At 38.4% G+C, this 14,485-nt stretch overlaps 1 protein-coding gene across 1 annotated transcript in view; it reads left to right on the top strand.

Moving 5' to 3' along the window:
- Positions 1-14,485, top strand: part of TOX (thymocyte selection associated high mobility group box) — a gene marked incomplete at both ends in the record, with an annotated part of 240,069 nt that overhangs the window by 192,251 nt on the left and 33,333 nt on the right. Inside the window, one exon of the mRNA XM_081325155.1 lies at positions 5,521-5,751. Within this exon, the coding sequence (XP_081181281.1) occupies positions 5,521-5,751 (231 nt within the window). The remainder of the gene's footprint in view (positions 1-5,520; positions 5,752-14,485) is intronic.

Raw genomic sequence — 14,485 nt, 5'->3', positions numbered from 1 at the left:
AATTTTGAAAAATGAGATAATAAAAGGCCAGTCTAGCACAAATGCCAACAAAGAAGAAAACTAACAGCTCTCAAAAGAAACCAGCACGGCTGCATAAAGAACTCTCTGATAAACTGAAAGATAAAAAGCACAAGTATAAAAAGTAGAAAGAGGGGCACATAACTAAGTCAGAATATCAGCAAATAGCCCGAGCCTGCAAAGATAAAGTGAGGAAAGCTAAGGCTCAAAATGAACTAAGGCTTGCGACCAAAGTCAAAAATAACAAAAAAAGCTTCTTTCAATATGTAAAAAACAAGAAAAAAGTTAAGGAAATTAGTGGGTGAAAGTGGCAAGAAGGTAACAAGCAACAGGGAGAAAGCAGAACTACTCAACTTGTCTTTTGCATTTGTCTTTACACCAAGGGGGAAAAAACAGTCCAACCTATCAAAAACAGTATCATAAAAAACAGATTAGAAACACAAGTTAAGATAGGCAAGAAAATGGTAAGTGAGCACCTGTCCAGCCTAGACGAGTTCAAATCACTAGGACCAGATGGATCACACCCCAAGGTTCTCAAGGAACTGGCAGATGTGACCTCAGGACCACTGAACTTATATTTTTCAAAGATCCTGGAGTACTGGGGAACTACCAGAGGACTGAAAAAGAGCTGATGTAGTTCCCATCTTCAAAAAAAGGGAAAAAATAGATCCAGGAAACTACAGACCTATCAGCCTGACCTCAATACCTGGGAAGATTCTGGAAAAGATAATCAAACAACGAATCAGCGAACACCTAGTGACAAACAAAATCATTACTAAACACCAACATGGGTTTGTCAAAAACAGATCATGCCAGACAAATCTTATTGCATTCTTTGACCAAGTGACAAAATTAGTGGACCAGAGGAATGCTGTGGAAAAAGAAAATAAATTGTTCCACACTTCTATAAGCTTCACTTAATATAATAGGAGGGTTTCATAGACTTCCCACAGCACTATAAACCTACCATTTGCTTGGTCAGCCAGTCATACCACTCCAATTCTTGCATGAGACTTATTCTTTTGCTCCACTAAACCCCCACAAAATATAAGCTCTGTGGAGATTATACAGTATTTTTCCTTGATTGAGAATAATAATAATAATAATAATAATAATAATAATAATAATAATAATAATAATAATAATAATAATAATAATAATCGGATGCTAGCAGCAACCCGTGTCAACCATTAGTGCCAGTCAATTTGAGTGTTCAGTTGACTGAGTTTCATGTTTTATGAATAAGTTAATAACAATGATGATGATGATGATGATGTTGGAAGGGGCCTTGGAAGTCATCTAGTCCAACCTCCTGCTCAGGCAGGAAACCCTATGCCATTACAGACAAATGGCTGTCCAGTCTCTCTCTGTTTTCCCCTTGAGGATTCTTATCCTACCCAAGCTCTCTCTAAGTTTATTGAAATTAGCTCTCTTGAAGTCCAAGACTCTAGTTTGACTGTGTTCTATTGCTTGTGCTTCCAGAATGTTGAATTCTAATATTGCACGATCATTTCCCCCCAAGGTTCCTGTGGCTTCAACACCTTCAATCATTTCATCTCTGTTAGTGAGGATTAGATCCAATATGGCTAATCCCCTAGTTCCCTTCTCTACATTTTGGGAGACAAAGTTGTCTGCTAGGTTTGTCAGGAATCTGTTTGATCTTCCACTTGGTGCAGAGTTTGTCTCCCAGTTGATGTCAGGGTAATTAAAGTCCCCCATTGCTATTGTGATGTGTTTCCTACATATTAGCAAAAAGTTCATCTATTTCCTCTGTTTGGTTGGGCGGCCTATAGTATACATCTATGGCAATGTCATTTCCCCCCCTTTTATATTGACCCAAATGCATTCAAGACAGTTTTCATCACTGTTGTGCTCTACTTCTGTAGAGATGTAGTTATTTTTTATAGAGAGAGCAACTCTACCTCCTCTTTTGTTCGGTCTGTTTCTTTTAAATAATTTAAATCCCTCTAGCTGTGTGTTCCATTTGTGCATTTCATCCCACCATATTTCCGTAATGGCAACAATATCATATCTGCCCTCATTTACCTGAATTTCTAGTTCACCCTGTTTACAGTTCATACTCTGTGCATTGGTGTATAGATATTTGAGTCCTTTATGACTGACCCTGTGTTTACTTTCTACATAACCTGTTTGGTGCCTGAGTCCCCCTGTTTTCTTACCATCTATTGGGTTAGTGCACTTTGTGTGGTACTCGCTATTAAAAGCTTGATTTTGCTTGACAGCAAGGTTGATATTCTTGTCCACACACACCTCTATGTTACATGCACTGATAACCCTATAATTTTTAAAGTAGCTTCAGTATAAGAAATAAAATTTAGACATACAGCTATCATCAAACTAACTCATCCAAGGACAATACAAAACTACAGATTGCACCATATCTCAAATCCATTAAGATGCATGAATATCCCCCATATAGATTCAACACTGAATTGGATTTCTTCATTGAATGTTGTTGCCAAGAAACTCAAACCGTAGTCATTAATTTTAAAAAAATATTCTTATTCAACAATCTCTGCAAGGCAGAATGAGACACTATTCAAGGTCTTAAGAGCAGCAGCAGTATGATCATCAAATAAACTGATGCAGAACCTTCTTTCAAAAAGCATGTAAACCTGGTCATCCAGTTGACTCAAACATTGCAACCATAACAGCAGCAATATTAGCTTTTATGGATTCTGAATTCAGACCTTAGTCACCAGCACCCATAGGTATATAAGAGACACTAAAACTAAATTGGATGGTAGATAGATGCTGGTGCACTATAAATAAATATTCCCTAAAAATGTGAACTTCAAGCCATCAGGAATGTAACCACTGAAGTCAACATAGCATACCTTGTCCCTAGACTGTATGACTTTGCATTCATCCAAAACTACATTACGTTTGGCAGTGACATTTTCATGGCTGACCTAGAATACCTTTGCCCCTGAAATCTCTCTTGTACTTGATGACATTTTTTTCATCATGAAGAAGATCCACTAATTTTTAAAACTTCAACAGCTTCCACTCCATCATCAGCTTTAGCAACTTCCTTGATGTCACAGTAAATCTACGCAATGGACATATAAACAGAAAAGCTATCTATCTCATGCATACTTATGTGCTTCCAGCTCCCATCTAGAACATACCACAGAATATCTAGGTTCTACACTACAACCATATTTGTTTTGACCTATTTGCCGGATATGTACAACTGATGGATTTAATCCAAGCACGTACTGTACAAGAGTACGATCCATTGAGTCAGATCCATTTCTAGAGGGCGTTTATTAAAAGACAAACCACAGTAACAGAATAGAACACTACTGGTTGTTGCCTACAGCTACCAGCTTGAGCAGTCTGTTGTATAGAAATTACAATCCATAATGCATAATGACACTGCACTTCCTTAGCAATATGTAGCAGATGCAGACTTGAATACAGACAATATATCCAACCTAAAAGTCCATGTGTTGTGAGATTAAGTGGCTTTCATCATATCTTCTTACTTATGTTCATGGATGTATTCTGCAAGTTTTCTACCTTTTCCTATATATCGGTAGTAACTGATACGGTCCTCACATTGGATGTTGTAGATGGTTCCTGTTCTTTCTTCTTGGACTACTGAGACTTTTGGTTTACTTAAGATTTTTTGGGAAAGCAACCATGAGCTACGTATATTCCCTTTTATTGAAACTGATTGTTGTATTAATGAAAGAGTTCATAATGACATTATGCCATTTGCAGTAAGGCTTGAAAAGGATTTAAAAAATAAAAGCTAAGCTACCGTTTAGCTAGAATGAAAACAAACTGTAAAGTATAATAGAGAAGCAACCTAGAACTAAGGAGAAACTTCCTGACAGTTAGAACAATTAACCAGTGGAACAACCTGCCTCCAGAAGCGGTGAATGCTTCAACACTGGAAGTTTTTAAGAAAAGACTGGACAGCCATTTGTCCAAAATGGTATAGGGCACAGGTCGGCAACCTGCGGCTCCGGAGCCGCATGCGGCTCTTTGAGCCGTCTCTTGCGGCTCCCAGCCGCCCGGTGCGCACGCACCTCTTCCAACGGGCAGTGGTGCGCGCGCACCTCTCCAAATGGAGAGTGGCACCGCCCGTTTGGAGAGGTGCACACGCACCTCCCCGAATGGGCGGAGGTGCGCGCGCACCTCCCCAAACCTTTGGAGAGGTGCGCGCGTACCTCCGCGCGAATGGGCAGCGGTGCCGCTCTTTCAGGAAGCCCGCCGCGGCCCGTCTGTGAAGCTGCCGAAAGCGGCAGCTTAGCAGACGGGCCGCGGCAGCTTCCGCAAAGAGCGGCGCCCCTGCCCATTCCGAGAGGTGCGCGCGCACCTCTCCGAACGACCGGAGGTGCGCGCGTACCTCCGCGCGAATGGGCAGCGGTGCCGCTCTTTCAGGAAGCCCGCCGCGGCCCGTCTGTGAAGCTGCCGAAAGCGGCAGCTTAGCAGACGGGCCGCGGCAGCTTCCGCAAAGAGCGGCGCCCCTGCCCATTCCGAGAGGTGCGCGCGCACCTCTCCGAACGACCGGAGGTGCGCGCGCACCTCCCCAAACCTTTGGGGAGGTGCGCGCGTACCTCCGCGCGAACGGGCAGCGGTGCCGCTCTTTCAGGAAGCTGCCGCTTTCGGCAGCTTCCTGAAAGAGCGGCGCCGCTGCCCCTTCGCACGGAGGTACGCGCGCACCTCCCCAAAGGTTTGGGGAGGTGCGCGCGCACCTCCGGTCGTTCGGAGAGGTGCACGCGCACCTCTCGGAATGGGCAGGGGTGCCGCTCTTTGCGGAAGCTGCCGCGGCCCGTCTGCTAAGCTGCCGCTTTCGGCAGCTTCACAGACGGGCCGCGGCGGGCTTCCTGAAAGAGCGGCACCGCTGCCCATTCGCGCGGAGGTACGCGCGCACCTCCGGTCGTTCGGAGAGGTGCGCGCGCACCTCTCGGAATGGGCAGGGGCGCCGCTCTTTGAGGAAGCTGCCACGGCCCGTCTGCAAAGCTGCCGAAAGCGGCAGCTTTGCAGACGGGCCGTCGCCATCGGGCAACCGGGAACCGGTTCCATCTCATTTTTTAAAAAATGGCAGCCGCGTGCGTCCGCGCATGCGCAAAAAACCTTTTTGCGCATGCGCGTGCATGGACACACGCACGCGGCTCCCTCTTTTTTTAATTTGTGATGGAACCGGTTCCCAGTGGCTCTTTTTCTTTTTTAGGTTGCCGACCCCTGGTATAGGGTTTCCTGCCTTAGCAGGGGGTTGGACTAGATGACCTTCAAGGTCACTTCCAACTTTATGATGATGATGATGTTATATAACTTTATAAATGAAGTTTATAAGTGAAATAATGTAAGAGCACAATGATTTGGATTATAAAAGGACTGTAATTAAACTAAACTTTTAAGCTAAAAAGTCTAAATTCATATGGATGGAAGAACAGAGAACTAGTTTGGTTTTCAGTATTAATTGCAATGGTTTGTTTTATAATGATTTTTTTCTTTTTTTGGTAGATCAATGGGGGAGAAAAAAGACCTGCCTCTGACATGGGAAAGAAACCCAAAACTCCTAAGAAGAAGAAAAAGAAGGATCCTAATGAGCCACAAAAACCTGTTTCTGCCTATGCGTTATTTTTCCGAGATACTCAAGCAGCTATTAAGGGCCAAAATCCAAATGCTACTTTTGGTGAAGTTTCTAAAATTGTAGCATCTATGTGGGATGGCTTGGGAGAAGAGCAAAAGCAGGTAAAGTGTTACATTGCTTTAAAAAATATGCATTTACCTTCTATTTTTAGAACATTTCTTTTTATCATTAAAAAAAACAATGTTCTCGTTATGCCCATATGTCCAAGAACTAAATTTCTTTTACATGTATTTAACTATTGTCTTCAGACTAGGGTTGAAGAGAGGAAAAAATCATATGTGCACATATGTTACAAGATGGTCTAAGAATTTTCTTGTGAATTGGAATGCTTGAGTTGGAGATAACTATTCTTTGCAAATTGTGAATATGATAGGCAGATTTTTCAAAAATGACCTTATTGAGCCAAGACTGCATACCATTTGATACAGGAGTAGGAGGATATTGTGCACATATCAGAATAAGAGAATAATAGAGTTGGAAGGGACCTTGGAGTTCTTCTAGTATAACTCCCTGCTAAAGCAGGATATCCTATACCATTTCAGACAAATGGTATATCAAAAGCAGCATTAGTCTGTAGTACCTTTTCTGTGACTTTACATCTAAATTCCATACTACTTAACATTAATGATCTGTTAAAGATATATTTTTCAGATGTTTACTAACAGTTTTTGCAATTCCAATAGAATATGTTTACTGGTTACTCTTTACCTCTTAACATACTAATGCTTTGTGTGCCTGCATTTTAATAAAACAAATAGGGAGTTTTTCTACTTCATTTTGAGGCCATCCTTGTAACTCCCATTCTAATATTTCATTAATTTCTACCCATAATAACTTTGCTTATAATAACATCAGTAGTAATAGTAAGGTAATAATCAAAAGAATTTCATCTTTCTTCAAATAATGTTTTTTTCTGGCTATAGTGCCAGAGAATAATTATAATATTTTGAGATTTTCTAACTGTATTGGTTAGATTATGCTTTTTGCCCTGAACCTGCACAAATTACATTGTACTTTTTTACCTATTTGATTGTTTGGTTAAGAAAACAGTTTTATTGGATAATTGAATATTTGTCATTGTTTTTGTTTTGTTTTTTAAAAATCAGGACAATTGTATTTAGAAATAGAGATAATGTTTTGTAAAACCAAAAAAGGAGTGTTAAAAGAAGAAAAAATATCAACAAAGTGAATGGCGTTAATGCAATGAAAATTAATTACATCTACAGAACAATTAGAGAGCCATGTGAGTGATCTGCACTTCAGTGCTATAATAAGAATGAATTAACCAAATGGCTTCCAGCATGTGGTCAAATTTATCACAAATATTGTCAGACAAATGCCTCTGACAGCATTTTTTCAATTACAGACTCAAAACTGTCATTGTTTGAGGAAGTTACATTGTTAACTAATTGAAAGAAAAATAGAGTTTTCTCATAAAAAAAGAAAGCTTTCAGAAAACATTTCTGGATTCAGTTTAGCATTTTAGCTTTCGCATTAGTTCCTCCCATGCTATGTAGCGTATCAGACAGCAAGGAATGTCCAGCATTTTCAGTTTGGGGCAAATACGTAAGCGTTTTCCCATGCAATGTTTAAAATCTTTAAGTCATCTGTGAATGTTCTTAGCCATGTATTTCAAGGGCATTCACTTGGTCATTTGGCATTGGGGGGAATCCATCTCATTGCCATCTTGGGAATTTGATTATTCTCCGTACAGAGTATATGACCTGCATGTTGGAGTCCCCTACATGCGACAATGTTATGTAATTTGCAGGAGAAACTGTTTTGGAGCACTTCTTCATTGGTAACATCGTCAAAATAGCAAAAGTATAATATCGGTAGTATTTAGTTTAACAGCTGTAAAATTGTTGCTTCTTCTAAGTATAAACTACATATCAGATAATAAAGAATTAGCACCTTTCTTTGTTTTTTACCGACCTTGGAATGATGGAAGGCTGTGTCAACCTTGAGCCACTCAAGATTGAACTCCTGGCAGTGAGCAGAGTCAGCCTGCAATATTACATCCTGACCACTGTGCCACCACAGCTCTATATTCATTCAGCACCCATTAATTCTTGATCATATATTTTTTTGTTTCCCTCATGCATGTTAGGTACCTTATTCCCATGGAACTCTAGTATTATATTTCTTTTGATTTATCCAGTCCTCATTCCCATGTAACAAAGTGGGCAGAAGCATGTTCTTAAACACAGCTATTATCAATTAATTCTTTGCAACTGCTGTACTCATTTTTCATCAGCATTTGCATGCCCCTTCAAATTTCTCCATGTTAGTTTTTACAATTTATGTATAACTTCCATGAATTTACCAATGTTCCTTGTCAGCCATAGTTAACTTAGCTGTTGATATATTATTTTCTCGTTGTATGACATTCTATTAACATGCATAAATTATTAGAAGTCTCTGCTAGAAACATAGCAGAATCTTCATGTAAAAATATACATAGTTGTTCTCAAGAACATACTTCTAATGTCGCTACAATAGGTTCTTATACATTTATTCCTAAGTAACAGGTGATTTCAATCACTCTTCCTTTCTGCTGCATTGCATCATTTTCTAAACAATCAGGTTTTTTTTGCATGCTTTATTTTAGCCATATCTATTCATACTTCATTTTGCACTCAATAAAAATCTCCATATTTGTACACAGGATTCCACAATTAAGTCTGCTCACTTTATATATAAAAAGGGGGAAAATGACATTGCCATTCTCCAAAGCACCTGAGGGTAGGACAAGAAGCAACGGATTCAAACTAGTCAAGGAGAGAAGCAACATAGAACTAAGGAGAAACTTCCTGACAGTTAGAACAATTAACCAGTGGAACAACCTGCCTCCAGAAGTGGTGAATGCTCCAACACTGGAAGTTTTTAAGAAGAGACTGGACAGCCATTTGTTTGAAATGGTATAGGGTTTCCTACCTGAGCAGGGAGTTGGACTAGATGACCTCCAAGGTCCCTTCCAACATCATCATCATCATCATCATCATCATCATCATCATCATCATTATTATTATTATTATTATCATCATCATCATCATCATCATCATCATCATCATCGCTTAGTCAGCCAGATGTTCAGACTGGATTTGGCATTTTTGTCTACCTACCAAGTCCTTACCAAGGATTGGGGATAGGCAGATGTGGATGTTTGATGGTATTATAGATATCGTCATAGGATGGAAGCAGTTCCTAGTAAGGCCGCCTTTTGCAATTAACTAATGGCAAATTTGTCAATGCCAGTGGTGTTCAAGTGGTGCTCCAGTTGTTTTGGGATTTGAATTCTGAAGTCCCAGAGCAGTTTAACTTTATCATTTTGCATGACTTTCTCTATTTTATGATCCCACCAATTCTTGCTTACAGGCAAATGGTATTTCTTGCAGATCTTCCAGTTCACCATTGTTGATACTTTGTCATGCTGCTGCTTGTAGTCAGTCTGTGCGATCTTCTTGCAGCAGCTTACCAGGTGGTCCACTGTTTTTTCAGGTTCTTTGCATAGGCGGCACTTACTGTCTGTTGCTGTCTTCTCAATTTTGACTTTGTATGCATTTGTCCTTAAGACTTGGTTGTGTGCAGCCAGAATTAGTCCTCGGTCTCTTTCTTCAACTTTCCTGCTCTTAGCCATTGCCAGGTCTTGTTATTATCTGCTTTCCCAGCTATTTTTTAATGTACTGGCCATGTAGTGCTTTGTCTTCCCATGCCTCTATTCTATTCTTCATTTGGTCTTTCTTGTAGGCCAGTTTGGTCTCTCCAGTAGTCAGTAAGCCTTCCTGATATACTAATTTCAATGCATCTTCATCATTATCCTTCAGATATTCTTCCAAAGCCATTTCTTCTTCTTCAACCATCTGATGTGCTTGCAGCATTCCACGTCCACCTATTTGCCTTGGTAGATAGAGTCTGTCAATGTCACTGGATGAAGGACATGATTCACTGTCATTATTTTTCTGGTCTTCCTATCCATTGCTTTTAGTTGTGCTTGAGTCCAGTCCACTATTCCAGCTGTGTATCTAATGACTGGAATTGCCCAGGTGTTGATTGTGTTCATGGTATTTCCTCCATTGAGTTTGGACTTTAAGATCTTCTTCACTCTCTTGATGTATTCACCTCTAATCTTTTCTTGACTTCAGTGTGCTTGATGTTGTCAGCTTGAAGGATACCCAAGTATTTGTAGTAATCTTCCTCATCCAGATTCTTAATGTTATTTTTGTGGGGCATCTTGATTCCTTCAGTTTTCACTATTTTTCCTTTTGTGTGGCACATTTGTCCAAGCCAAACTCCATTGCAGTATCTTGGGTATATATACAGACAGTGTTCAGCAGCGATTCTATTTCAGATGATGTTTTTCCATACAGCTTCAGATCATCCATGTAAAGGAGGTGGGATAGTCTGGCAGATGTTTTTGATGTTTGATAGTCATGTCCTGAGTTATTCAGTATTGTTGACAGAGGAAACAGTGCAATAACAAATAGTAGTGGTGATAATGAATCTCCTTGAAATATTCCTCTCTTGATATTAACCTCTCCCTGTCTTTCACCATTGACCTGCAACTGTGTCTTCCATTGGGCCATCAATCTTTGCACAAATTTTCTGATGTTTCTACTGACTCCTGTTATTTCTAGGCACTTGATTATCCAGTCATGTGGCAGAGAGTTAAATGCCTTTTTGTAGTCAATCCATGCCACATTCAGGTTGGTCTTCCTTTTCTTGCAGTTTTTGAAGATCATTTTGTCTATTAGGAGTTGATCTTTTGTTCCTCTGCTATTGGGGCGGTTTCCTTTCTGCTCGGCTGGAAAGAGATTGTTTTCAACTAGATGCTATTGTATTGCATCAGCTACCACACCAGTTATCAATTTGAAAGTTGTTGGTAATCAGGTAATTGGCCTGTAGTTGCCTGGTGTTGCCCCTTTTGTTGGATTTTTCATTATTAGGTAGGTTGTCCCAGTTGTTAGCCACTTTCCAATTTCTTCTCCTTGTATTATATTGTTGAACTGCTTGGCAATGCTGCTATTCTTCTTCTTCTTCTTCTTCTTCTTCTTCTTATTATTATTATTATTATTATTATTATTATTATTATTATTATTATTATTCACTTTGTACAAATACATAATGTACAATCAACTTTGGCTCATTTCTCAGTGACCTGCTAAAGAACGAATGTCTCTTCTAAATAGCTTCTAAATGGCATAAAATTATACTCCATTTCCCAAATTTAGGTCTTTTGATGAAAATTCAGCCAAATTCCTTATTCTGTTTAAACTTCATCCAGAGTTATACGATGGGCATCTATATAAATGGAATGAACAAACGAACAAATGAATGACTCCCTGGGCATACCTAACAAACTCATTTCCCTGTAGTTTCTACATTCACCCTTACTACTTTTCATTTTGTATAGGACACGAGTAACAACATTTCTTTTCAATTATTAGGCATGGATTCATTCTTCACATACTTCAAATACTTGTTTCTTTCTTTCAAAATCGATGACGTTTGCCTTGTTTAAAAAGATTACTTTTTATGTCAACCATTCTTTGCTCTCCTTTGTTCTTTGTGACTTTTTGTCTCTGGTTACACTGTATAAAAATTTTCCTTATCCTTATTTCGTGGAGCTCATTTTCCTGCCCTCATCACCTCTCAGCTATACTAATAGAATACATGGCTTCATCAGTGAAGGATGAAGGATTCAGTGAAGAGCTAGATTGCTGTTTAGTAAAAGAAGCTATAGATTAGATTATTACTTATTAATATTACTATAGTAATGTATAATTATATTATTCTTGCAGCACAAAGAAAGTACTGATCAGTTGAGGGCTTATTTTGGCCAACCAAAGTCCAGTTTTACCCTAAGCAACTCACTGTATTCTCTGTAAGCTAGGATCTCTAGAAACTGTTTTTTACCATTGCTACCTTCACCTCACCTTGCAGGGAGTATATGCAGTGTCCTGACACCCATTCTAAATGTGACATGAATTAATTTGTCTCTTGTTTTTTACAATTTACACACAAATCATTGCAGACAGTTCTTTCAAGTATTTGCCAGATATGTTTATGCTAATTGATGGAAACATCCAAGGGTTTCTCATTTTCCAGCTGTGTTTATTTCACTAGCATGTTGATTATTAAAAGAAATCTGTGTTAATCACTACAGTTTGAGTTTCTCTTCTGTACTATAGAGAAACCAATGTGTAATGCATTAAAGAACATGAAATAAAGCAGGTACGAACATTTGCTACATATTTTCATATGATTCAAACCTTAAAGCAAAATTCAAACAATGATCAGTTCTCTATTAATTTAAACCAAGCAACCCTGAGTATCTGCCAGAAAATTTATTCTGTTTAGCAGTTGTTATTATTTGCTAAACAATTAAGAATACTTAGATTGGCTTATTGATGCTGCAAAAGGAAGTATCAAGAGGAATTTGTTTCACCCACACACAGCAGTTTTTATTGCTTAAAGTAAGACGATGGGCTAAATATATTATTTATACTTTACATATAGGATTCTTTCTGTAAAATGTAAACATTTTATATTCCAGTATCTGAAAAGTGGTTGTTTGTTTCAGACTTTTAGAACACACATTGTAATCAAAGTCAGTTCTGTATAAAAATGCTCAGCCTTTTGCTCACTTTTTTCCCTTCAGATGCTAATGCTGACTTTCCAAATTAAGGTTATATAGGATGGAACCAAAAATTCACCTAGAAAGCTGCCCAGCCAAGATGTAAATGACCATATAAATCCTTATTGGGTGTAACTAATAAGAGCTAACACTGTTTATATGTGGAAATTGTATATAGTAGGTCTACCATGATTGATTGGTGGGCAGGACTCAGTATAAACAGTGTGATAAGAATGCAGGTGGGTAAAAAAATCAGCAAGGATCGTTTCTTGCATATATGTAAGTGAAATGTTGTTGGGATCTATTGTGCATCCCAGCTTTAATTTCTGAAAATACACAAATTATACAAGGCTTTTAGTTCTCCCTTTATTCCTACGTTTATATTCATGTGAGACTCTGAATACTCTTTTCATGGAATCTAAGCGTTATTGACCTTGTGCAATTTTGCTCATTTTTTTCCTATTCCCCCTGCACTGCCTTCATTGCATGTTCTTTTACACTCAGTTCTTTCTAACACATTTTCTTTAGGATGTTTTTTTCTTCTGGATGTACTTTTTCATTATGCAGGAGGAACTGGATTTATATGGTGACTTAACAGTTAAAGGCAAAACTTTCTTTAATTTAAAAAAAATACCCTATTACTCTATGTTCTTCTGAAAGGTAGCGTGATGGATTCTTTTTATTTTTTTGTAGCTGTAACCATTTTTTAAAAAATAATCAAACTCAGATGTAAATATCTTAAATGAAACTTAAGTTCTTAAATGAAGACCCAGTGCAGATGTAATAGCAAAAGCAACTTAGAAACAAATTGTCCTTGTTTGTTATTGTGAATGACTTTGATATCACACAGAGCTCAGTACATCAGTTTTCTTGAAAATGGAATTCCATGCCCACACAAAATGTGCTGCATAAAGTTCACATCTGTAACAACATCAGTCTTAGCTGAGTCATAGCCAGAACTAGCTGATCTCACTACATGTGAATTTGAATGTGTATGTTTATTTCATCCATGTTCTTGGTTAAGGTAGCAGGAAGGCAGGGCAATGTACCTCAGGAACGATTTGTTATCATCAGATAAGACACACCAGAGAATGGTTGCTGTACCATATGCTTTCTTTCAGGGCTGCATAATTTGTTCTCAGGAATATTAGCTGCAACAGTTCAGCTCAATAGCAACACCTCATTATTTTATCCCTCAGTATTTATTCCTATGTTTGACGCCTCATGAAATTACTGTTAATGTGTTTATATAAGGGCAGATCTGACACAAGTGGGAAGGATTTAATTTCCCACTCAGTCTTTCCTGCTGATACATCCTCTTTCGCCTGGTAGAAGTGGCAAGTGTAAATAGTTAATTTGCTTCAATTATGAGCCTGTCCTGCTAAATTAGAAGCAGCAGGGATATGAAGAGCTAGAATTATACTTCTGAGGCAGCTGACAAATCCTCTGAGCCCACAAAATCAAATCATTTACTCCTCACTGGTGCTCATAAACCCACTAGATAAATGCTGCAGCTTATTCAATATCAGTGGATGACACTCACAATATGTCTTAGCAATCCTTTAAGAAAGTGTAAATCTTTTGAGCATACAACCATTATTTGTATTTCTAATACCTTTTTCTTTATCAAACAACAGCTTCATAATGCTTTAAAATACTAAATATATTTTGCACTCTTTACAATTTTCTGTGAATTTGTTGGGCCTTGCTCCAAGATTTATGAATCTCAAAGAACACATTTTTATGATGTCCAATGTAAGTTAAACATACCATGTTTACCCTCCATGTGACCACAGAAAATTATTTCTAATATTTTCTCATTTTCCCTTGTTTTACAAAGTTACAAAAATAGGAAATAAATGCATTTACTAAACAAATATTTCATATATTCATACTATTCACAATCCACATTTATTTACTTACTTATTATTAGCTTTATAGCTTCTTTATATTGAGACCAGATATATCTCAGATATGGCATTTATCAGGTACAGTAAAAGAAAGATCTGTCATTTCAGAAAGAGCTGTCAAAGTTACAGTAGAACATCATCATGCCTCATGTTCTCCTAGCAATTATAAAAATAACATGCTCCAATTAAAACCATCTGATTAAACAGTCTTCTTTGGAGAAGCAGCTAGTAATTCCCCAATCCCAAGAAATGAGCAGGAGCGAAAAGCTACCATGCTGTACCTCTTGT

This window comes from Vipera berus, assembly GCF_964194415.1.
Source record: "Vipera berus genome assembly, chromosome: 3".
Classification (NCBI taxonomy): domain Eukaryota; kingdom Metazoa; phylum Chordata; class Lepidosauria; order Squamata; family Viperidae; genus Vipera; species Vipera berus.
The sequence above is the reverse complement of the archived record's forward strand: the minus strand, read 5'-3'. Positions and strand labels throughout refer to the sequence as shown.